We start from the raw sequence: 23,523 nt of genomic DNA, 5'->3' as shown, positions 1-23,523 counted from the left end.
TCTTCATATAATCAAACTACACTTCCCATCATGCTTTGAGAATTACAGTGAATGTGGGAGGGTACACAAAGCCTTTACATGTTAAATGTGAACAAGCCCACTTCAACATAAATCATTCTGCAGCTAGCCAGCCACACTACTCAGTAAATCACAGCAGGATATAGGTTACAGCCTTATAAATGCAAAGCATGTTTGTGCTCTCCCCCTCCAGTCACAACAGGAGAATAACATATTGCTCTTGCTTTATGTAATAATTACGGAACTGTAGACACATGCCCATAATTATCTATTTCGCTATCGATCATTGACAGACGCAGCTCCGTAGTCATCTTAAGCATTGGGATTATGCTGCCCCCTACAGGAGTAGGACACTAGGCAGGGAAAAATGTACCACGCCTATGGGGCAGTCCCTGAAGGCATACAACTACTCACTCTGCGATAGGATTCAGTTTGTTTCTGTCTAGTTTAGGAGTAGGACCCAATTCCCTGCTGGGACTTTGGTCTTAGCTTGTTTTTTATTTTATTTTAAAGGGAAGATGACGCTAAGCGTTGCAGTGGAATAACTTCTTTACAGGATGTCTTCAACTTAGCTGACCTCAATGCACTGTTTCATTGGGCAACTATGTGGCAAATGAGGTTTAATGTTGATAAATGTAAAGTTATGCACTTGGGGGCTAGGAATATGCATGCATCATACATATTAGGTGGAGTTGAACTGGGGGAATCCATAGCGGAGAAGGATCTGGGTGTTCTGGTAGATCATAAGCTTAATAATAGCATGCAATGCCAAGCTGCTGTTTCCAAAGCAAGCAAAGTCCTTTCTTATATTAACAGAGGCATGGACTCCAGAGAGAGGTATCATTTTGCTGAATATGCAGTTCAGTTTTGGGCACCAGTCCCTAAAAAGGATATCAAGGAACTGGAGAAAGTGCAGCGAAGGGCAACCAAACTGATAAGGGGCATGGAGGACCTCAGCTATGAGAAAAGATTAGAGGAACTGAATTTATTCTCTCTTGAGAAGAGGAGATTAAGGGGGGGCTATGATCAACATGTATAAATACATAAGGGGTCCATATAGTGAACTTTGTGTTGAGTTGTTCACTCTAAGGTCAACACAGAGGAAAAGGGAGCACTCTTTACGTCTAGAGGAAAACAGATTTCGTCTCCAAATACGGAAAGGTTTCTTCACCGTAAGAGCTGTGAAAATGTGGAATAGACTCCCTCCAGAGGTGGTTCTGGCTAGCTCACTAAATTGCTTTAAAAATGGCCTGGATTCTTTCCTAGGTGTACATACTATAAATGGGTACTAACATTTTTTTTTTAGGTAAAGTTGATCCAGGGAATATCCGATTGCCTCTTGGGGATCAGGAAGGAATTTTTTTTTCCCTGCTGTAGCAAACTGGATGATGCTTTGCTGGGGTTTATTTTTGCCTTCCTCTGGATCAACAGCGAGTATAGGATTGTGTATATATGGGACTGTATTGTTTGGTTTTCAGTATATGTTTTTTTTGGTTGAACCGAATGGACTTGTGTCTTTTTTCAATCTGACTAACTGTGTAACTATGAACCTTTGTTAAAATTTTTATTTTTTTAGTTAGTTATGTTCCTGAGGGAATTGCAATTAACAGCCGGACTGGGTTTCGGACTGGATATCCTAGATCCTTAAGGTCTCCCAGTCGAGCATGTGCAGGTTATAGATCTGCACTAGGCCTCACCATGACAGAGCCCCAATGGACGGGGCTGACCCGCGAGTGAAACGCCTCGAGGGGCGCACACAACCTGGTTTGGCCTGAGTCGCAGCGTGCCACTTGGCCTTCAGCACCCCCACCCTGAGTGGAGAGGTAGTCTGTCCGGAGTGACGCCCACCCGACTGTCGTTTGATATGGTGAGTAGTGTCCCCCCATAGTTCTTGTGGTCTCGGGGTGGACATGTGCCCCTCCTTGGGATGGTCACACCCACGGGTTCCCTTCCATTTCCCCCCAGCCCCTCTAACAGTCAGTGGTCTTTTGCCCCATGCCGCCCCCCCCCACCCCCGGGTAAGGTTGGAGCTGACTTTGCCACTTGCTCCAGTAAGGGGGGGGTGGATGTGGTTGTTGCTGATAGGGGTGTCCGGATTGCACACTGGTGTCTTTGAGCAAGTTCCCGGCCCCCTGGGGGTTAGTGACTGGGGCAGGGATGTCTTTTGGGCACCCTGCGGTGGTTTATAGGCTTGGGGGGGGGGGAGTGGATGTTTCTTCATCCGTGGGTCTGCGCCTCACGTGTCTGAGTCTGGCCTTAAAATTTAGGCTTTGTAGCCTACTCGCGGCTGTCCGGGTACCTGAACCGAGATGAACGAGATGAGGTGCCTGACAAAGCTGACTGTCGGATGCCTCATGCGGCCAGGTCCGGCCAGAAATTGAGACCACGGCTTGCAGCTGACAAAGCAGGCTGTCTGAGGGACTGACCAAGCTGTCTGGGCAATTGACCAGGCTGTCTAAGCTGCTGATCAAACCGACGGCGGACTCTCAACAGGATCGGGCCCCAAATTTAGGTCGCGGCTTTGCAGCCTACTCGCGGCTGGCTGTCCCAGCTGCTGGCTGAGCTGACCAGGCTGTTTGAGCTGCTGACTGGGGTGATAGAGCAGCGGATGGGCGTCCGCCCAGCCCCCCCAAGGAGGGTGGACATATGGACTGCCTGGTGCCCCCCTTGAACAGGGGGGGCCTCGTGGGGGCATTGTTGTGTGGGGGTACTCTGCCTGCAGGAGTTTCCAAGAGCGTCACGGCGGGCCCCCTCTTCCCCTTTATAGGGGGCTATGTCCTTTATGGTGGCAGACCCTTCGGTTTAATAGGGGTCCATTTGTGAAACTTTAGCCGCTGTCTCCTTGCGGGACTGTGGTTGGCAACCTCCCTTGCTTATGTTCTCAGGGTGAGCTTAGCAAATAGCGACTCTACTGGGTCTGCGTCCACACACTTCGGGTGCTCTGTGGTGGGGGATGTCTTTTTTTTTTTTTTTTTACTGCGCATGCAAGGGCGCTGGTGGATGCACTGATTGTATTGGTGCATAAAATTTCAACATGGGGGGGGGGGGGCGCCGGTCCCCTCGGGCCCGAAGATTTCCTAAAAGCGGCAAAGGTACTATTTTCCCGCATACTGGGACAAAATTGTCACGAGTCAGTGGAGTTGTCCTAAACGCAATAATGGTATCCACGCACGGTGTGGCTAAAAAGCTGGTCTGTGGACCAGGCTTCTAAAAAGGCTCTATCAGATCTCCCTTTTACAGGGGACCGCCTATTTGGGTCTTTGTTGGATGAACTGCTCAAAGGACTCACAGGTGGGAAGAGTACTCTTCTTCCTCTATATCCGCTAATTGCAAGTCACCACGTAATAGACTGGGCCCTTATTTTTCAGCACAAAGGCAGACAATGCCACAGCCATGGTTTGCATCAATCATCAAAGGGGCACCAAGAGTGTCCTGGTGGCCCAGGAGGTTGCCGAGATCTTAATATGGACAGAAAATTTTGTTCCAGTCCTCTCTGCCGTGCATGTAACCAGAGTGGAGAACTGGCAGGGGGATTACTTGAGTCGTTGGGTGTTAGATCAGGGGGAATGGTCCCTGCATCCGGAGGTGTTTCACCTGTTGTGTGTCCAGTTGGGGACACCCGATTGTAGACCTGTTAGTTTCTCAGCTTAACGAGAAGGCACAGAGGTTTGTAGTCAGGTCTCTGGATCCTCTGGCTGAAGCCACAGATGCACTGGTGGCTCCTTGGGGGTCAGTATTGGCTGATCTATGCGTTTCCTCCACTGAAACTTCTGCCGTGGCTTCTGCGCTGAATAGAGGTGTAAGGGATTCCAGTCATTCTGGTGGCCCCAGACTAGCCTCGCCGGTCTTGGTATGCGAATCTGGTAAGGTTGGTCGCCGATGCTCCTTGGAGTCTTTCTCTTATAGAAGATCTGTTGTCTCTAGGGCCGATCTTCCATCCTGCTTGAGATTCGCTGGCTTTAGCGGCGTGACTTTTGAAAGCCAGCTATTGAAAGATAGGGGTCTTTAGGACTCAGTGATTCCTACACTGTTGAAGGCTAGAAAATCTACCTTCAGGAACATTTATCATTGTATGTGTAAATCGTATATCTCATGGCGTGAATCAATTTAAGGTGCATCCTTGCTCCTTTTCAGTGGCTAAGATATTGGCTTTCCTCCAAAGAGGGGTTGAGCAGCGGTTGGCCTTGGGTACTATTAAAGGCCAGGTGTCGGCTTTGGCGGTGTTATTATAACGCCCTTTAGCTACGCATTCTTTGATTCTCACTTTTATCCAGGCAGTTCGTCGTGTGGCTCCTCCGACACGGTCCCCGTTACCTCCGTGGGATCTTAACTTGGTACTGTCTGTTCTTCAAAAACATCCCTTTGAAAACTTGGGGAGATTTCTCTGCTTACACTGTCACAGAAGGTAGCCTTTTTGGTGGCTATTACCTCTGCCTGCAGAGTGTCTGAATTTCGGCGGCACTGTCCTGCCGTGCTCCTTCTCTGGTGGTCCACAGAGATTAAGTGATACTTTGACCTAATCAGTCATTTCTTTCTAAGGTGGTTTCTGATTTCCAATGAATGAAGACATTGTGCTGCCTTCACTCTGCCCAAGCATCCCAAGGAAATTGCCTTGCATTCTTTGGCTGTGGTGCGGGCAATTAGGGTTTGCCTGGCGGTTACTGAGTCTTTCAGGAAATCAGACTCCTTTTTTGTCCTCAAGGAAGGACCTCGGGAAGGGATTGGTTGCGTCTGCTGTGACCATATCCAGATGGATTAGGCAGATGGTGGTACAGGCGTATTCCCTTAAGGGTCAAGTTCCACCTTTCCCTGTGAAGGCGCATTCTGGTGGGCTAGTGCCTCTTGGGTTTTTCCCCATTAGGTGTCAGTAATTCAGGTTTGCAAGGTGGCAACTTGGTCATCTGTGCACACGTTCACTAAATTCTACAAAGTAGATGTGTTGACATCCTTGGATGCTTATTTTGGCCGCAAGGTTTTGCAGGCTGCTGTTTAAAGAGCAATTGTTTCTCTTTGAGGGTGTATGTTGTTTCTAGGTGAGCTCCAGTTGTTCCTGGTTGAGATCCATGTTACCTGGTTGGCTAAGTTTTGCCTTTGGGGAATTGCGTTCTTTCTCTGCGTTGTTTTCCCACCTCTCATGCAAATACTGCTTTGGAACATCCCAATGGTTAAGAATATGGAGCTGCATCAATCAATAGATAGAGATAACTGGATTTTTGACTTACAGTAAAATCCTTTTCTCTGAAGTTCATTGACAGACGCAGCACCTGCCCCTCTATATATTTGAGTTGATTTTTTTTTTTCTTCTGACACTGCTTGCAACAAAACTGAATGCCTATAGCAGAGGGAGTGGGTGTATGCCTTCAGGGACTGCCCCATAGGCGTGGTAAAGTTTTTTTTTTTTTTTTTTTTTTTCCTGCCTAGTGTCTGTCTTCTGTAGGGGGCAGCATTACCCAATGGTTAAAGCGGAGTTCCACCCTCAGAATAATTTTTTTAACAAAAATAGCCCATTAATATTAATACATCTCGCTTGACAAAACTGCTATTTGCATATTTATGAGTTGAACAGTGTATTTGTTTAGTGAAAATCTTACTTTTAAAACTGCTGCCTGTGCGTTGTCATCTTTACTAAGGGCACCTGAAGCCGCAGTGTAAGACTTAGTGACCTTCTTCCTGCTTGCTGTTCATTCTGGCTACCCAGAATGCAGCAGGCAATCCCGCACATGGGCAGTACTATGCTTTAGGCATAGTACAGGTTGCTATAGAGACGTTGGCTGAGGAGGAAGTTGCCGCCCTCTATATCCCTTCCCCGCCTCCCGGAAGACACAAGTGCAGGAGACAGAGAGAGTCAGACATAGAGACACACACTGCTAGCTATTATGGTTAAGAAAGCTCTTGTCTGGCTGATGGGGAACTTTAATGTAACGGATGGATGGCAGCAATATTATTGGGGGCAGCATGGTTATTGTGGCAGCAACACTGTGATGGCACCCTTTGATTTGGGGCAGGATTTTGGAAGTATGGCTGGATCGATGTAACACAGTGATGGGGGCAGGACAGTGATGGGGTCTGCAATGTGCATTGATGTTTGGATGTCACACTGTTATGGGGTCAGCACTGTTGATGGATGGATGTCACACTGTAATGGGGTCAGCACTGTGATGAGGTCAGCACTGTGCATGGATGAATGGATGCATATCACACTGTTATGGGGTCAGCACTGTTGATGGATGTCACACTGTGATGGGGTCAGCACTGTGGATTGTTGGATGTTATACTGTTATGGGGTCAGCTCTGTGCATGGATGGATGTCACACTGTTATGGAGTCAGCACTGTTGATGGATGGATGTCACACTCTTATGGGGTCAGCACTGTGCATGTATGATAGGGTCAGCACTGTGCATGGATGGATGTCACACTGTAATGGGGCCAGCACTATGCATGGGGTCAGCACTGAGCATGTATGATGGGGCCAGCACCGTGCATGGATGGATGGATGTCACCCTGGTATGGGGTCAGCAATGTGGATGGATGGATGGATGTCACACTGTGATGGGTTCAGCACTATGCATCACATATGCCATTACATTGCTGCCCAAATCACAGTGCTGCAAAAATCACAGTGCCATCACAGCGCTGCAAAAATCAGTGCCATTACATTGCTGCCCAAATCACAGTGCTGCCAAAATCACAGTGCCATCACAGTGCTGCAAAAATCACAGAGCCATCACAGTGCTGCAAAAATCACAGTGCCATCACAGTGCTGCCCAAATCACAGTGCTGCCCAAATCACAGTGCTGCCCACATCAGAGACATCGCCGTGATGCAAAAATCACAGTGCCATCACAGTGCTGCAAAAATCACAGTGCCATTACATTGCTGCAAAAATCACAGTGCTGCAAAAATCACAGTGCCATCACAGTGCTGCAAAAATCACAGCGCCATTACATTGCTGCCCAAATCACAGTGCTGCCAAAATCAGTGCCACCACAGTGCTGCAAAAATCACAGTGCCATTACATTGCTGCCCAAATCACAGTGCTATGACATTTTGGCCCCCATCACAGTGCAAATTACAGTTTCCAGCATAGTGCCCAAAATTACAGTGTTTATCACAGTGCCAAAATTATAGTGTCCACCAATGTGCCCAACAGTGCACTAAAAGAAAATAAAGTGCAGCGCTATAAAATTACAAATAGTGCATAAAATCATTCACATTAAAATGTATAAAATGCACAATAAAAAGCATGTGTATCATAAATCATAAAGTCCTTAAAAGCTGATTTTCAAAGTGAAAAACAGGAATATTTAAAACGACACTGCAAACGTGACTCCTCCACCACAGATAATACAGCCTCTCACCTCCTGTATTCGACCACTAGGGGTCACAACACTTTGTATCAGTAAGCCAGAGGCAGCCAGAAGATCTGTATATCCAGGATCCAACAGGTTCACAGAAACTCGTGTATGGCAATCCGGAAAAGATAAATAAAACGATCTAATGCTCTCCGCTTAATTAAGGACATTTATTAAAGTAAAAAATAAAGCATCACTCACAAGCAAGGCACTGTCACAGTGCCAGATGAAAGCGAAAGTGCAGACATGTGTTCCAGGATCTCAGTGCACTCACCGACTGACAAAAAAAAAAGGTGTAAAGTATTATTTGATCTGACTCTGCTATTAAGGACTATAGGTTAACACTGGCAAAAATAGCAGTGTTACCCTTCTTAAAGATGGCGCCGGGTGTGCTTGACTCCGCCTTTCTTGCATCATTTCCGGTTTGGAAATAACTCGATGTGAGGAGAGGCCAGCCCACTTCACTCCCCATTGCCTTCTGGGAGTGATTACAAACAGCTCCCATGAGGCAATGCAAAACAGGAAGTGACGACTGCGGCCACGGCCGAGGAGGGGGAAGAAGGAGGAAGTGCACATTAAAATTCCCTAAAAAGAAGGTTGGGAACACACACACACAAAAAAAAAAAAAAATGCCCAATTGTTTAGCATTGACAGCCCGAACTAAAACTAGTAAGTTGTAAAACAGGGTGGAACTCCACTTTTAGAAGAATATGGAGCTATGTCTGTTAATGAACTTCAGAGAAAAGGATTTTACGGTAACAGCACTTTAGGAAGAAATCCCACTGCGGATGGATGGATCACCAATCATCTCTTGTCTTGATTAGCCAGCTAGATTATGGATGGAATTGTGTAAAGTAATGCCCCGTACACACGTGCAGATTATCTGAAGACTTTTGTCTGCAGACTTACCAAAACCATATAATATGAGGTCAAACCTAAACACTTTCAATTTGTATGCAATCCGGCAGGCCCTTGCACTACATAGAAAAGGTAAATCTGAAGACAAAAGTCTTCAGATAATCTGCACGTGTGTACGGGGCATTAAGCCCCGTACACACGCACAGATCGTCGTCATACAAACGTCGGCGGACGAAAGATCTGCCGATTGTACGCGTGTTAGTATGGTGCCTCCGACAGCTGTCTGCACACAATCCGCGGACAAGAGTCTTTCTTGCAAACATGAAAATTTTTGTCTGCGGACACCAGAACGGACGATTGTTCGCCTGTCAGTACAGAAATCAGCCGACAGACCGCAGATTTGCAAGACTGGGCATGCTCAGAAAATAAAAAACACAGGGAAAGTTAACCATTACATGACATCACTTCTGCAGTCAGCTGAAGTCTGCGGACAAAATTCTTGTGCTGTCCTTGTGCTGTCTGCACTTTTCAACAGACACCGACATCCCGGGGAGAAAAGAGGAACATTTGTATGACGACGATCTGTGCGTGTGTACGGGGCTTTAGCCTCCACTGATGCTGCCACTTCTTGATCCTTAGGCTGCCTTCGCAGACCAAATCAACCTGGCCTATTCCTGAAATGATTCACTCCAGAGAACCACATGCAAGAGGAAGGGAATCTCTCATTAAGCAGTATTAAAAATAAGTTCATAAAAAAACCAAGCCTCTACTCACATGAGAAATGAAGAACATTATATCGTACACAAATATGTAAGGAAATGGTAACACATAACCAAAATAGGCAGATATCAGTAATGTATAGCAGGGAAAAAAAACATTTGGATAACAGCAGGGAGAGAAGAGGAGCCCAATCTCTACCATAGTCAGGTTCTAACTCTTTTCTATCTGTATCTGCCATTAAAAAAAAAAATTGGGATAGTACTACTCTGGTAGTGACAAAGTTGAACACTTTTCACTTAGTACTTAATTAATAACATCACTTTTGTTTTTCTTTTTCAGATCTTGCAATAGATGCCTTTGATGAATTTGCATTTTTGGAAGGTATGACAAAAATGTAATGCTATATTTTGCACACTTTATAATGTCTACTTTTATCTTCTACACTTGGTGCATTTTGCAGTTAGGATTTTTTATAGGTTTCAGTTACTGATTTAAATAAGTTAGATAATGCAAATAAGCAAACCATGAGACACCAACCAAAAAAATGTTTTAGGTTTTTCGATCGTATCTACCCCTTAGAAAAACAAAAATTTACTATATTGCCACTTGTCTATTCATAGATGCTATTTTCGTTTTTTGTTTAGTTTTTTGCTTTTTCACCCGGTAATTCTGTAAATAGTGCACTTACTAATCCTAGGTAGCTACATTCACGCCCTAATTATGAGTGGTTGCTGTCCATGTCTTGCCTTTGTTGATTATGATCATATGGGGGGTGGGTAGATTGGTAGTTTTGTGGAATAAAGATAAAAATATTTAATGTTTCCAGTTCAGCTTATCAGGAAGTGATTAAGGATACATTTGTGCAAGTTCAACATGTATTTATGATTTGTAGATTTTGGTTTTAGATGATCAGGTTGTGGAGATTTGACACTGGGAAACAAAGCTGTAAGAATAAACCCTCCCACTCCCAGCAAGTCTCATTCTTTTGTGGTGGTCCTTGGATGCATGGACATCTTCTCTCTTTAACATGGTTTTATCCGTTCTTCAGAAACTTCCCTTTGAACCTATAGACTTTTTTTTTTTTTTTTTTAGACCATGGACTTTTGAGGTGTCCCAAAAAAAAAAGCCGGCACAATACAAATGTAAAAATAGGGTGAATAAACACCCTTTAAACTTTTCTACCAGTTACCAGTCCCCAATGTATAAAATGTCCACTTTTATTATGCGTTGGTCTACACATTTCAAAGGAGGTCCTTAAGTAGAGTGGCAAGCTATTCTGCAGTCTTCTCTAGTTCAAGTAAAAAAACACCAAAACGTTGCAAAAGATCAGTAAGGACAGTACAGGAAAATAAAGTTTAGCATAAACATATAGGATGCTAGTAAATACAGAAGGCTCTCTGCGTCAGGCATGACCCCATAGGGCAAAGCTGGGTCCCCCGATCAAGCAATTAAAGAGATCAGGCGACAACTGGCAGGTATCCCCCACATGAGGACGCGAGGAACATGTTAAATCTCTATAGTAGGTAGGAAACCTTGTTGCATGACTAATAAAAAGGAGATTGAATATATATACATTGACATTGCAGACTCCTACCGAGTACTAAATATTCACTTCAAGCATATTACACCATCCACTGTGGTACAAACGTTTTTTTAGGGGGCCATCCGGAAAGGTGTGGCAAATGCCGCCATAACACCCAATACATCGGCACTAAAGGAAAAGTAAGAAGGGCCTCCCTGCAGTCCAAAATCAAAAATGCTGAAAAAAAATATGGAGTAACAACATTAAATAAAAAGGGAAAAAAAAAAAAGAAGAAAAAATAATCCCAGCAGGCCCTTTTTACTTTTTTTTTTTTTGGAATGTTTTATATAGCAGAAAGTGAAAATTAATGTTTGTTTGTTTTTTGGGTTTTTTTTTCAGGATTGTCGCTCTTTTTTTGTTTATAGTGTAAAAAATTAAAATCGCACAGGTGATCCAATACCACCAAAAGAAAGCTCTATTTGCGGGGGGAAAAAAGACATAGGCTTTATTTTGGTACAGCGTCGCACAACCGTGCAATTGTCCGTTAAAATAACACAGTGCCGAATCGCAAAAAATGGCCTGGTCTTTAACCACTTGCCGACCGCCGCAAGTACATATACTGCGGCGGTCAGCCCCTCACAGGCAAAGTGACGTATGGGTATGTCACTAGCCTGTGAGGCTCTGGGGAGCGAGCGCATGTGCCCGGCAGACCCGATGTCCGCCGGGCACTCACGATCGTCCGTGACAGCGGGAGAAAGGCAGGCGGCTAGTGTAAACAAGCCGCCTGTCATTCTCCCCTGCGTAGAAACCATGATCATACGGTTCTACTATGTAGGACCGTTGATCACTGTTCCTACAGCTCAAGCCACAGCCAATCACAGTTAGAATCACGCCCCTAGGGACAAACACAGCCCCTCCCTCTCAAAAAAAGTTAACCCCTTCACTACCAGTGTCATTTTACAGTAACAGTGCATATGTATAGCACTGATTACTGTAGTAATGTCACTGGTAATCCCAAAAATGTCAGTCAAGGGTCCGATCTGTCCGCCCCAATGTCAAAGTCCCGCAAAAAAAATCGCAGATCGATTTAAAAAAAAAAAAAACAACAAAAATGACAAAAATCTTTCCCTTTGTTAGTAAACGCAATAACTTTTGCGCAAACCAATCAAAATACGCTTTTTGCGATTTTTTTTTTTTTTTTTTTTTTTTTCCCCCAAAACATGTAGCATAAAACAAATTGGCTGAAAATGTTAAAACATTTTGATTTTAAATTTTTTTTTTTTTTTGGGAATTTCATATAAAAAAATGTGAAAAATATTATTTTTGCAAAATTGACGCTATTTTTTTGTTTATAACGCATGATCAAAAAATCGCACAGGTGATCAAATACCACCAAAAGGACGCTCTGTTTGTGGGGAAAAAAAGAATGTCAAATTCGTTTAGGTACAGAGTCGCACGGCCGCGCAATTGTCCGTTAGTCACGCAGTGCCGAATCGCAAAATACCCCCTGGTCAGTAAGGGAGTAAAATCTTCCGGGGCTTAAGTGGCTAAGGGGGCAAATCCTTCCGGTCCAGAAGTGGTTAACTTTGGTGTATTCACTGAAAAATTGTGACTGATAAACTGTTGCACAAATATCGTGTGACAAAAACAAACTACCACCGTTTTATTCTCCAGGGTGTCTGCTTTGAGAAAATATATAATGTTTGGGGGGTTTATCTAATCCTTAGGCCTAAAATTATTTATTGGTGCCTCCATAGCATACTCATGTTGGCTGCTCTGCCCACATCCAACCCATAGGACTATCTAGAACTCTATAAAAAGTTCTCCCCTACTCCATTATTTTTTCTGGCCTGAAACCAGAAGGAATATTTGAACTTCAGCTCCTTGCTTCACCTAATTTTGCTGCCATGCAGCATAATGCAGTCCTGCAGTGAGGTTCCATTACTTATGCTGCTATATGCGCTTATGAGTATGAGAGCCCATTATTCTGTGAATCTTTTTTGGGCAAAAGGGATATTATTGGACTTTAAAGTCAGCTGGTGGCACTATGGCTTTCCTATGCTATCCTGTCTGTGTTCTTTCCTACTGTATTTCTTTTTTGGTGGCTATTAGGCACTTTTCTTGCCATCTCCCTATGCCCTTTCTTACAGAGGGATGAAGCAGGGGGCAGTGAACCCCGTATTACTGTGAAGTTGTGGTGGTCATTTTGGAAGAGCTGCCTGTATTGTTCTGCTCCTATTTAAGGAGTACAGCAAAGTTTGAAAAGTGTGAATGCCGGCAATGAGGGAAAAAATGAAGAAAAGAAAAAACAGCTCTAACGCCAAAATTAAAAATAAATAAATGTAAAAAAAAAGCGTGGGATCCCCCCCAAAATCTATACCCCCCCTCCTGAACCATACCAGGCCACATGTCCTCAACATGGAGGCGGTGCTTTGGGCCAGCGGGGGCCTCTTCTCCACAACCATGGCCAGTGGTTGTGGGGGTCTTTCCAGAATCTGGAAGATCCCGCCCCCCTTGTGATTGAGTATGGGGTACCATTCACCAAAAAAGTGAGTAAAGACACAACACAAGTTTCTCTTACGTCCTCCGACAGTCGCCGCCCACTCACAAGTCTTCACCAATGGGTATTGACCTTTGCTCCGCAGGAGTAGCTAGGCACAAGATTTGTTAATAACAAAAGCTTTTAGCATAGACACACCCCTAGGGGCTGTCCCACTAGTCAATACCTCCCTGCACCAGCATTCCCAACTCAGTTTGATTTTGCCTAGCTTAGGAGTAGCAGGCTTTCCTGTGCTGGGGCTTCAGTCTCAGCCTTCTACCCTTTTTTGATTTTATTTCAAGTATTTTCTCTTTACTTTACTAGCTGTTTTTTTGTCAGCTCTTAGTTAGGGATCTTCGGATGAAGATGTGTCATGCGGAGCTGGGTCTCGGACTGGCCGCCCTGGATCCCAGGGCTGAGGGCCAGATGGATCCCCAGCCTGCCATCGAGCGTTCAGCTACGGTTCGCCCTGGCGCTCGCTGCAGGGATGCTGCCTGTGAGGTGGCTACCTCACTGGACGCCATTCTGCGGTCTCGTGCTACGGTCCACTGCGTCCTGGCTGCGGCACTCCCTGTCATTAAGGATAGCGGTTTGTCGCCTGGAGACGGCTCCCCAGGCCATCCGGTACGGTAAGCACCTTCTGTGTGGGGACCATCTGTCTGGGGTGTCAGTCTGTGGCTGTGTGTATACCCCCCCATGTCTGTTAGGTGCGGGCTCCCTGGTAGATCCCTGTTAAGGGTTAACATGCCTTATGGGCTGCGGGGGGGGGGGGGGCCTCTCCCCGCTATGCTGTGAGGATTCCTCTGGGGGCTGTGTGTGTGCAGACATGTGGCAGCGGCGGCCACTATTGCGGTCTGCCATTTTTTTGTAATATACTGTGGGCGGCCAGTTTATCTGGACCTGGTGCAGCGCTGTTTTGGCGCCAATCTGCGCCATTTTGGCGAGGACATGCGCGCTCGTTTTCGAGCACATGTCGGCGCCATCTTACTGTAGCCTCTTTCCCTTATGCCGAGCAGCCATTTTGCGGAAGCCTCATAGGCTATATAAGTTCAGCAGGTTCTTGCATCACTTCCTCTTCTCTCTGGAACAGCGATCGGTGGCAGCAGCCTGTTGTGCTCTCTCCAGGTTTTTTCCTCCATTGTACTGTCCTTCCTAACTCAGTGTTCTCTATCCCTGTGGGGTCGGTGCATACAGTTAGTATTCGGTGGGCTGCGCTCGTCGTGGTGTTAAAGGGCCAGTACCTTTTTTCCTCTCATTCCTGTTTGGGCATGGATTCTCAGGATAGCAAGTTTCCCCCCGCTCTAGTGGGGGACCAGGGGGCTGCTGCACCCCCCGAGGGGGCTGATCTGGCCACTGTTGTGGCATCCTTGGTATCTCAGATGCAAGTGCTGATGGCTGAACGATCTGCAAAGAGGGCCAGGTTATCCATTTCCTCTGATTCAGAGGGTGATGTGGCTGGCGTGCCCTTCTCAGGGTCCCGCTCATCTCTGGACCTTATGGGGTCTGAGGGGGAGGCGGAGGTGGAAGGGGTTGATACTTCTCCCCCTGGCTCGCCTGAAGAGCTTGCACTCATGGATGAGCTGATTGCCTCCATTAAGGAGACGCTGCACCTGGAGGATGAGCCCACTCCTCCTGCTAGGGTGTCCTCTTTTGGGACACACAGAACCCGCAAATCAGCGCAGGTTTTTCCTTGCCCTGCGGAGTTTCATCATACTGTTAATGAGCAGTGGCGCAATTTAAAGAAGCCCTTTACAGTGCCTAGTAAGTTAAAACTGCTTTATCCATTTGCGCCTTCCACCGACGAGCGTTGGTGTGTGGCGCCCCAAGTGGATCACGCTGTAGCCGTTTTAAACAAGGCTACTCTGGTTTCCGACTGAGGATACTCCGGTTTTCCGGGATCCTACAGACAGGAGGTTGGAGTCTCTTGCCCGTCATGCATATATGGTGGCTGGCTCTATGCTCAAGCCTATTTTTGCTTCGGTTATGGCAGCCCAGGCGGTGGCCGATTGGACAAAGGTGCTCAGGCGCACCCTGGTGGCTGATTCGGCTCCGCCGACCACGCTGGCTATGGTGGATCAGATCCATCAGGGGGTCATGTACTTGTGTGATGCGGACTTGAATTTGGCTCCTTTGGCTGCACGCCTGTCCTGTGTAGCGGTGCTCAACCGTCGTCTGATATGGCTGAAAAGTTGGTCGGCCGACCAATCTTCTCGCAAGACGGTGGCGGACTTTCCCTACGCGGGATCTCGCCTTTTCGGCGAGGCTTTGGATACTCTAGTGAAGGGGGTTACTGGGGGCAAGAGTACTCTCTTACCCCAGAATCCCAAGCACAAGTCCTTCCGTGGCAAGCGGAACTCCTCGTTTAGACCCTCTCAGGGGTCCTTTCGTGCCTTTCGGTCACAATCCAAGGGCAAGCCCTTCAAAGGCCAAGGCTCCCAGAAGAAGCCGTGGGCGGGTAAGCAGAAGTCCGGTCAAGTCGGTTCTGCAACCCATGCCAATTCCGCCTGAAGGGACGCCCTCACCCGCTTCTGGGGTGGGGGGACGTTTGCGCGGTTTCCTCCGACCTTGGCTGGTCCGCATTCAGGACAGATGGGTTCAGGAAATCGTTCGATCGGGTTACAAGATCGAATTCCTTTCTCGGCCGGCGGGCAGATTTTTTCCCTCCAAATCTTCAGCTGTCTCCGGAGCGCTTGCAGGATCTGCACATGGCGGTGCGGGACCTGCGGGCCCAGGGAGTGGTGGTGCCGGTGCCTCATCGGGACAGATTTTGGGGGTTTTACTCCAATCTGTTCACTGTGCCCAGAAAGGAGGGCAAGGTGCGTCCAATTCTGGACTTGAAAGCTCTGAACCGCTTCGTGCGTGTTCGGAAGTTCCGCATGGAATCCCTGCGATCAGTGGTGGCTGCCCTGAGTCTGGGGGAGTTCATGGCCTCCATCGATTTGAAGGATGCGTACCTACACATCCCCATTTTCGAGGGTCACCAAAGGTACCTCCGTTTCGCCATCGCGGAGGACCACTACCAATTCGTGGTGTTACCTTTCGGTCTCGCTTCGGCTCCGCGGGTTTTTACCAAGGTGCTGGCGCCGGTCCTGGCCCTGTTACGGGCACAGGGCATTGCTGTCTTCGGGTATCTGGACGATCTCCTGTTAAGGTCGAACGCCAGCCAGAGCCTGTTGACCGACCTGTCTGCCACGGTGCAGACACTTCAAGAGTTCGGTTGGACCATAAACATGGTCGACTCTGTGTCCTTCGGTTCGCCTTCCCTATCTGGGGATGGTTCTGGACTCTGTTCAAGCAAAGGTTTTCCTACCGGAGGACAAGCTCCGGACGCTTCAGGACGAGGTCAGGTCCCTCAGGGACAACCAAAACTCGTCTCTCCGGACATGCATGAGATGTCTGGGGTTGATGGTCTCGGCTTTCGTGGCGATCCCCTTTGCCCAGTTTCACACGTGGGGTCTCCAGGTGGAGATTCTCGCCAAGTGGGACGGGCGACCGCAGTCCCTGGATCTGCGGGTCTCATTGAGTCACCGCACCAGAAGGAGTCTTCTGAGGTGGCTCCGGTCCCCGGCGGTGTCGGGGAGCAAGTCTTTTCGTCCATTGTTGTGGACGGTGGTCACCACCGATGCCAGCCTGTCGGGCTGGGGTGGTGTCCTGGGCAATCTGTCCGCCCAGGGAACTTGGTCGGAGGAGGAATCCTCCCTTCCAATCAACATTCTGGAATTGCGAGCGATAAGGCTTTGCCTTCTGCGATGGTCGGAACGGCTTCAGGGCCGTCCAGTTCGGGTTCAGACGGACAATGCCACCGCGGTGGCTTACATCAACCATCAAGGGGGCACCAGGAATGCCCGAGTGGCTCGGGAAGTGGCCGACATTCTGTCTTGGGCCGAGACGCACGTCCCGGCGATAACGGCAGTTCACATACCGGGGGTGGAGAACTGGCAGGTGGATTGTCTGAGTCGCCAGACCCTGGACCAGGGGGAATGGTCCCTTCACCCGGATGTCTTCCAGATGTTGTGCGCGAAGTGGGGTTCACCAGATGTGGACCTGTTCGCGTCTCGTCTGAACAACAAGGTGGAAAGGTTCGTGGAAAGAACGCGCGGCCCTCGGGTGGACGCCTCGGACGCGTTAGTGGCGCCCTGGCATCAGTATCGTCTGATGTATGCCTTTCCCCCGATTCAGCTGCTGTCCAGGCTCCTCGCAGGTTAGCCTCGGAACCGCACACGGTGATTCTGGTGGCACCAGACTGGCCTCGCCGGTCCTGGTACGCAGACCTCGTCAATCTGGCAGTCGACACTCCGTGGCGCCTGCCGCTTCGGGAAGACCTTCTGTCTCAAGGGCCGATATTCCATCCTGCTTTACAGTCGCTGGCTTTAACGGCCTGACTGTTGAAAGCCAGGTCCTGAAGGATAGGGTTCTCTCCCCTGAGGTCATTCCCACTTTGATCAAGGCTAGAAAAGCCTCTTCGGGGACGATTTACTACCGTACTTGGAAAGCATACTTTGCCTGGTGTGAGTCCAGGGGGTATTCCCCTCGCTCATACTCGGTGTCGAGGGTGTTGGCTTTCCTCCAAACTGGGGTGGACCAGCGTTTGGCGCTGGCCACGATTAAGGGCCAGATTTCTGCGCTGGCCGTTCTTTTTCAACGCCCTGTGGCGTCGAATTCGTTGATTCGCACCTTTGTTCAGGGGGTGCGCCATTTGGCCCCTCCTCGGAGGGAGCCTTTGCCTCCGTGGGACTTGAACCTAGTTCTGTCCGTGTTGCAACATGCTCCCTTTGAAAAGATCAGGGAGATCTCGTTGCCTCTTGTCCAAAAAGGTGGCTTTTTTGGTGGCGATCACTTCGGCTCGCAGGGTGTCGTAGCTGGCGGCTTTGTCCTGCAGCTCTCCCTACTTGGTACTTAACAAGGATAAGGTGGTCTTGCGACCTAACCCGTCCTTTCTTCCGAAAGTGGTCTCGGATTTTCACCTCAATGAAGACATTGTCTTGCCTTCGCTCTGTGCGAAGCCTAAGCATCCTAAGGAGGTTGCCTTACATTCCTTGGATGTTGTCCGGGCGATCAGGGTTTACCTGTCGTCCACTAAATCTTTTTCGCAAGTCGGATTCCCTCTTTGTCCTTCCTGAGGGACCTCGGAAGGGCATGGCGGCGTCGGCTGCGACCATCGCCAAATGGATCAGACAAACCATTGTGCAGGCCTATGCCTTGAAGGAGAGGGTTCCACCCTTCCCTGCGAAGGCGCACTCTACCAGGTCTTTGAGTACGTCTTGGGCTTTCCGGCATCAGGCTTCAGTGGCCCAGGTGTGTAAGGCGGCGACTTGGTCGTCCGTTCACACCTTCTCCAAGTTTTATAAGGTGGATGTTCAGGCATCGGCTGATGCCTTTTTTGGCCGTAAAGTTCTCAGTGCAGCAGTGCCTTAGGGACCCTTGTTTTTGGGTCCTTGGCGGTTGGGGTGTTTTGCCCCTCGGTTACTTGTTTTCCTGGGTTGTTGCTCCTGTTGAGCACGTATTCCTGTTGCCCGGTTGGTTCTCTTGCTATGGTAAGGTTCCTTTCTCTGATGTGGGTACTGTGTTGCTTGATATGCGGCTACGTCTCCCACCCCTCATGTCTACACTGCTTTGGGACATCCCATTGGTGAAGACTTGTGAGTGGGCGGCGACTGTCGGAGGACGTAAGAGAAAACTGAATTTTTGTAAAATCTTACCGTAAAATTCCTTTCTCTGAGTCCTCCGACAGTCGCCGCCCCCCGCCCCTCTTTTGGGGTTTTTGTGTACTCTTACTGCTATGCTACCAAACCTGCTGGTGCAGGGAGGTATTGACTAGTGGGACAGCCCCTAGGGGTGTGTCTATGCTAAAAGCTTTTGTTATTAACAAATCTTGTGCCTAGCTACTCCTGCGGAGCAAAGGTCAATACCCATTGGTGAAGACTTGTGAGTGGGCGGCGACTGTCGGAGGACTCAGAGAAAGGAATTTTACGGTAAGATTTTACAAAAATTCAGTTTTTTGACAAGTCCTTTAATAGAAAAAAGAAAAGAAAAATCACCCATGGTGTAAATCCAGCATCAGTCATGTCACCCAACACCACCGCCAACCTGTAAAGGTAAAAATAAACAGTCTCCGAGGGCTGCTCTGCCGTGTGACAGCTCTTGAATAGCTAAGGAGTGGGGCACCCGGTGACGTCACCCGCTGAGAGCATCCTGGTTTGGTGACATCACAAAGGGGCGTTGCCACCTGGTGATGTCACTGGGTGGCCCAGCTCCTTCGCTATTTAAAGAGGAAGTAAACTCAGCTATAAAAATCAATCTTTTAGAATGTATTAAAATGACCTACAATATTAAAACATTACACATAAAATATTTAAATCAGAACCTTCTTAAAATACCTTTTTTTTATTTATTTTTTTAATTTAATTATTTCTTTCTTCCTGCTTTGGGCTGCGCCATGTCATCTCCTCCTCCTCCTTTCTGCTCCCCCTGCAGATGTCATTTCCACCCTTACTGCATTCTTTGGCTGAAATCTCTGTGTAATGCAGACTCTCTGTGTTTCTGTGTCTCTGTGTGCCGTTTTCCCCTCCCCCTCCCTTTGTGTGACCTCTCTTGTTCACTCCCCCTGTGAGAGAAGGAAGCAGGAAGCTTCATAGCCATGCCGTTTTTTCACACATACAGGGAGAGCAGGCATTGTTATGTTAATGAAACAGCATACAAACTGTGCCGTGAATTGAAAGAAAAACTGGGCATGCTCCAATGACGTCATCAACTTTTACAGGAGGAATTACAGGAAGATTATACAAGTAAGCAATCTTTTACAGGCACCAAACTATTGCTTTCTCTAGGCAGATTAGAAGTGTAAATGGGGAGTTTACAACCTCTTTAAGAGCTGTCACGCAGGCAGGCGTTAGGGCCGCAGGTTTTTTTTCCATTTTGTTTGGGTGGCGGTGGGCAGTGTGATTGACGATGGATCTACATTGGGGGACATAACGGAATTTTTGTAAAATCTTACCTGTAAAATTCCTTTCTCTGAGTCCTCCGACAGTCGCCGCCTCTTCATATTCGTCACATATGGGGACGTCCCAAAGCAGTGCAAACATGAGGGGTGGGAAACGCATCCGCGCCGAAAAGGCAACGCAGTCTCCGCATCAAAGAAAGGAACCTTACCAAAGGAAGGAACCCAGCTAGGCAACAGGAAAAAACAGGTGCTCAACAGGAGCAACAACCCAGGAAAAGACAAATAACCAGGGGATAAAAAACTTATCCCCACAGCCAGAGGTCCCCACAAGGGACCCTAGGGAATCGCCGCACTAAGAACCTTGCGGCCAAAGGAAGCATCCGCAGATGCCTGAACATCTACTTTGTAGAATTTTGTGAAAGTGTGCACGGTCGACCAAGTCGCCGCCTTACACACCTGGGCTACAGGAGCCCCATGACGACAGGCCCAAGACGTACTCAGAGATCTAGTAGAGTGCGCCTTCACAGGCACAGGGGGAACCTTCCCCTGCAAAGCATAGGCCTGTTCAATGGTCTGCCTGATCCATTTTGCGATGGTAGAGGCCGACGCCGCCATGCCCTTCCGAGGACCCTCTGGAAGAACAAACAAGGAATCCGTCTTTCGAAAAGACTCAGACGATTTAAGGTAAACCCTTACCGCCCGAACAACATCCAGAGAATGTAGTCTCACCTCCTTTGGATGTTTAGGCTTCGCGCACAGCGAAGGCAAGACAATATCCTCATTAAGATGGAATCCCGAAACTCGTTTCGGAAGAAAAGAAGGATTAGGTCGCAAGACCACCTTATCCAAATGAACAACCAGATACGGAGACTTGCAGGACAAAGCTGCCAGCTCCGACACTCTGCGAGCCGAAGTGATCGCCACCAAAAAGGCGACCTTTTTGTACAACATGGACAACGAGATCTCCCTGATCTGTTCAAAAGGAGCACGTTGCAACACAGACAGAACGAGATTCAAGTCCCAAGGGGGCAAAGGATCCCTCCTAGGAGGAACCAGATGCCGCACACCCTGAACAAAAGTGCCAACCAAGGAGTTGGAAGCCACGGGACGTTGAAACAGAACGGCCAGCGCAGACACCTGACCCTTTATCGTAGCCAGCGCCAAACGCTGATCGACACCCGTTTGAAGGAAGGACAGCACTCGGGAAACCGAGTACGCGCGGGGTGAAAACCCCCTGGACTCACACCCGGCAAAATAGGCCTTCCAAGTACGGTAATAAACCTTCCCCGAGGAAGACTTCCTCGCGTTGATCAAAGTATGAACGACCCCTGGGGAGAGACCCTTCTCCTTCAGGACCTCGGTCTCAACAGCCAGGCCGTCAAAGCCAGCTACTGTAAAGCAGGATGGTATATCGGTCCTTGAGACAGGAGATCGTCTCGAAGAGGCAGACGCCACGGGGCGTCGACCGCCAGATTCACGAGGTCTGCGTACCAGGACCGGCGAGGCCAGTCCGGTGCCACAAGAATCACCGTGCTGCGTTCCGAGTGTAACCTGCGAAGGAACCTGGACAGCAACTGAATCGGTGGAAACGCGTACATCAGCCTGTACTGATGCCACGGGGCCACTAACGCGTCCGACGCGACTGCCCGAGGGTCGCGCGTCCTTGCCACGAACCTTCTCACCTTGTTGTTGAGACGAGACGCGAATAGGTCCACATCTGGAAGACCCCACTTCGCGCACAACATCTGGAAGACAGCCGGGTGGAGAGACCATTCCCCCTGATCCAGGGTCTGGCGACTCAGATAGTCCGCCTGCCAGTTCTCCACCCCCGGAATGTGAACCGCCGTTATCGCCAAGACATGAGTCTCGGCCCAAGACAGGATGTCGGCCACTTCTCGAGCCGCTCGGGCACTCCTGGTGCCCCCTTGGTGGTTGATGTAGGCCACCGCCGTGGCATTGTCCGTCTGCACCCGAACCAGGCAGCCCTGCAGCCGGTCCGTCCAGCGATGAAGACAGAGACTTATCGCACGCAATTCCAGAATGTTGATCGGAAGGGAAGACTCCCCCTCCGACCAAGTTCCCTGGGCGGACAGAACGCCCAGAACACCACCCCAGCCCGACAGGCTGGCATCCGTGGTGATCACCGTCCACGAGATAGGACGAAACGACTTGCCCCCGGACACCATCGGGGACTGGAGCCACCACAGAAGGTCTCTTCTGGTGCGATGACTCAACGAGATTTGAAGATCCAGAGATTGAGGTCGCCCGTCCCACATGGACAGGATCTCCGCTTGGAGACCCCGCGTGTGAAACTGGGCGAAGGGAATCGCCTCGAAGGCCGAGACCATCAATCCCAGACATCTCATGCACGTCCGCAGAGACGAGTGTGGAACGTCCCTGAGGGACCTGACTTCCTCCTGAAGAGTTCTGAGTTTGTCTTCCCGCAGGAAGACCTTCGCCTGCACCGAGTCCAGAATCATTCCCAGGTAGAGAAGACGAACCGACGGACTCAGTGTCGACTTTGGAAAATTTATCGTCCAACCAAACTCCTGCAGAGTTTGCATCGTGACAGACAGGTCCTTCTCCAGACCCTGGCTGGTCGCAGACCGAACCAGAATGTCGTCCAGATACCCCAGGACAGAAATGCCCTGGGCCCTCAATAATGCCAGAACCGGTGCAAGCACCTTGGTGAAGACCCGCGGAGCCGAGGCGAGACCAAAAGGCAACGCCACGAACTGGTAGTGATCCTCCACAATGGCAAATCGAAGGTACCTCTGGTGACCCTCGAAAATGGGGATGTGAAGATACGCATCCTTCAAATCGATGGAGGCCATGAATTCCCCCGGAACCAGGGCAGCCACCACCGACCGCAGGGATTCCATGCGGAACTTGCGAACCCGCACAGAGCAGGTCAGAGCCTTCAAGTCCAGAATTGGACGAACCTTGCCCTCCTTTCTGGGCACGGTGAACAGATTGGAATAAAACCCCCGAAATCTGTCCCGATGAGGCACCGGAACTACCACTCCCTGAGCCCTCAGGTCCCGCACCGCCAGGAGCAGGTCCCGAAAACGCTCTGGAGACAGTTGAAGATTTGAGGGAAAAAATCTGCTCTCCGGCCGAGAGAGAAACTCGATCTTGTAACCAGATCGAACGATCTCCTGAACCCATCTGTCCCGCACGCGGGCCAACCAGGGCTGAAGAAAACCGAGCAAGCGTCCCCCCACCCCAAAACTGGGTGAGGGCGCCCCTTCAGGCCGCACTGTTATGGGCTGCGGATCCGGATTGACCGGACTTCTGTTTTCCAGACCAGGGCTTCTTCTGAGAGCCTTGACCTTTGAACGGTTTGCCCTTGTAGTGCGACCGAAAGGCACGAAAGGACCCCTGAGAGGGCCGAAAATTAGCATGCTTCTTCCCAGAAGCCCCCTTAGCCTTGGGGAAATGGGGCAAGAGAGTGCTCTTACCTCCGGTGATCCCCTTAATCAACACATCCAAGGACTCCCCAAAAAGGCGAGACCCATCATAAGGCAGATTGGCTAAGGTCTTACGTGAAGACTGGTCCACCGACCAACATTT

The 23,523-nt window shown here is 48.9% G+C and overlaps 1 protein-coding gene across 1 annotated transcript in view; it reads left to right on the top strand.

Annotated features, from left to right (window-relative positions):
- LOC309544955 (uncharacterized protein) overlaps positions 1–23,523 on the top strand; it is a gene marked incomplete at its 5' end in the record, with an annotated part of 957,880 nt that overhangs the window by 86,760 nt on the left and 847,597 nt on the right. The window contains one exon of the mRNA XM_082243970.1: positions 9,289–9,330. Coding sequence (XP_082100096.1) covers positions 9,289–9,330 — 42 coding nt within the window. The remainder of the gene's footprint in view (positions 1–9,288; positions 9,331–23,523) is intronic.

The sequence above is a fragment of the Pelophylax lessonae genome, assembly GCF_965119305.1.
Source record: "Pelophylax lessonae genome assembly, chromosome: 1".
Lineage (NCBI taxonomy): Eukaryota > Metazoa > Chordata > Amphibia > Anura > Ranidae > Pelophylax > Pelophylax lessonae.
Note: the sequence above shows the minus strand (reverse complement) of the source record. Positions and strands in the feature narration are given on the sequence as shown.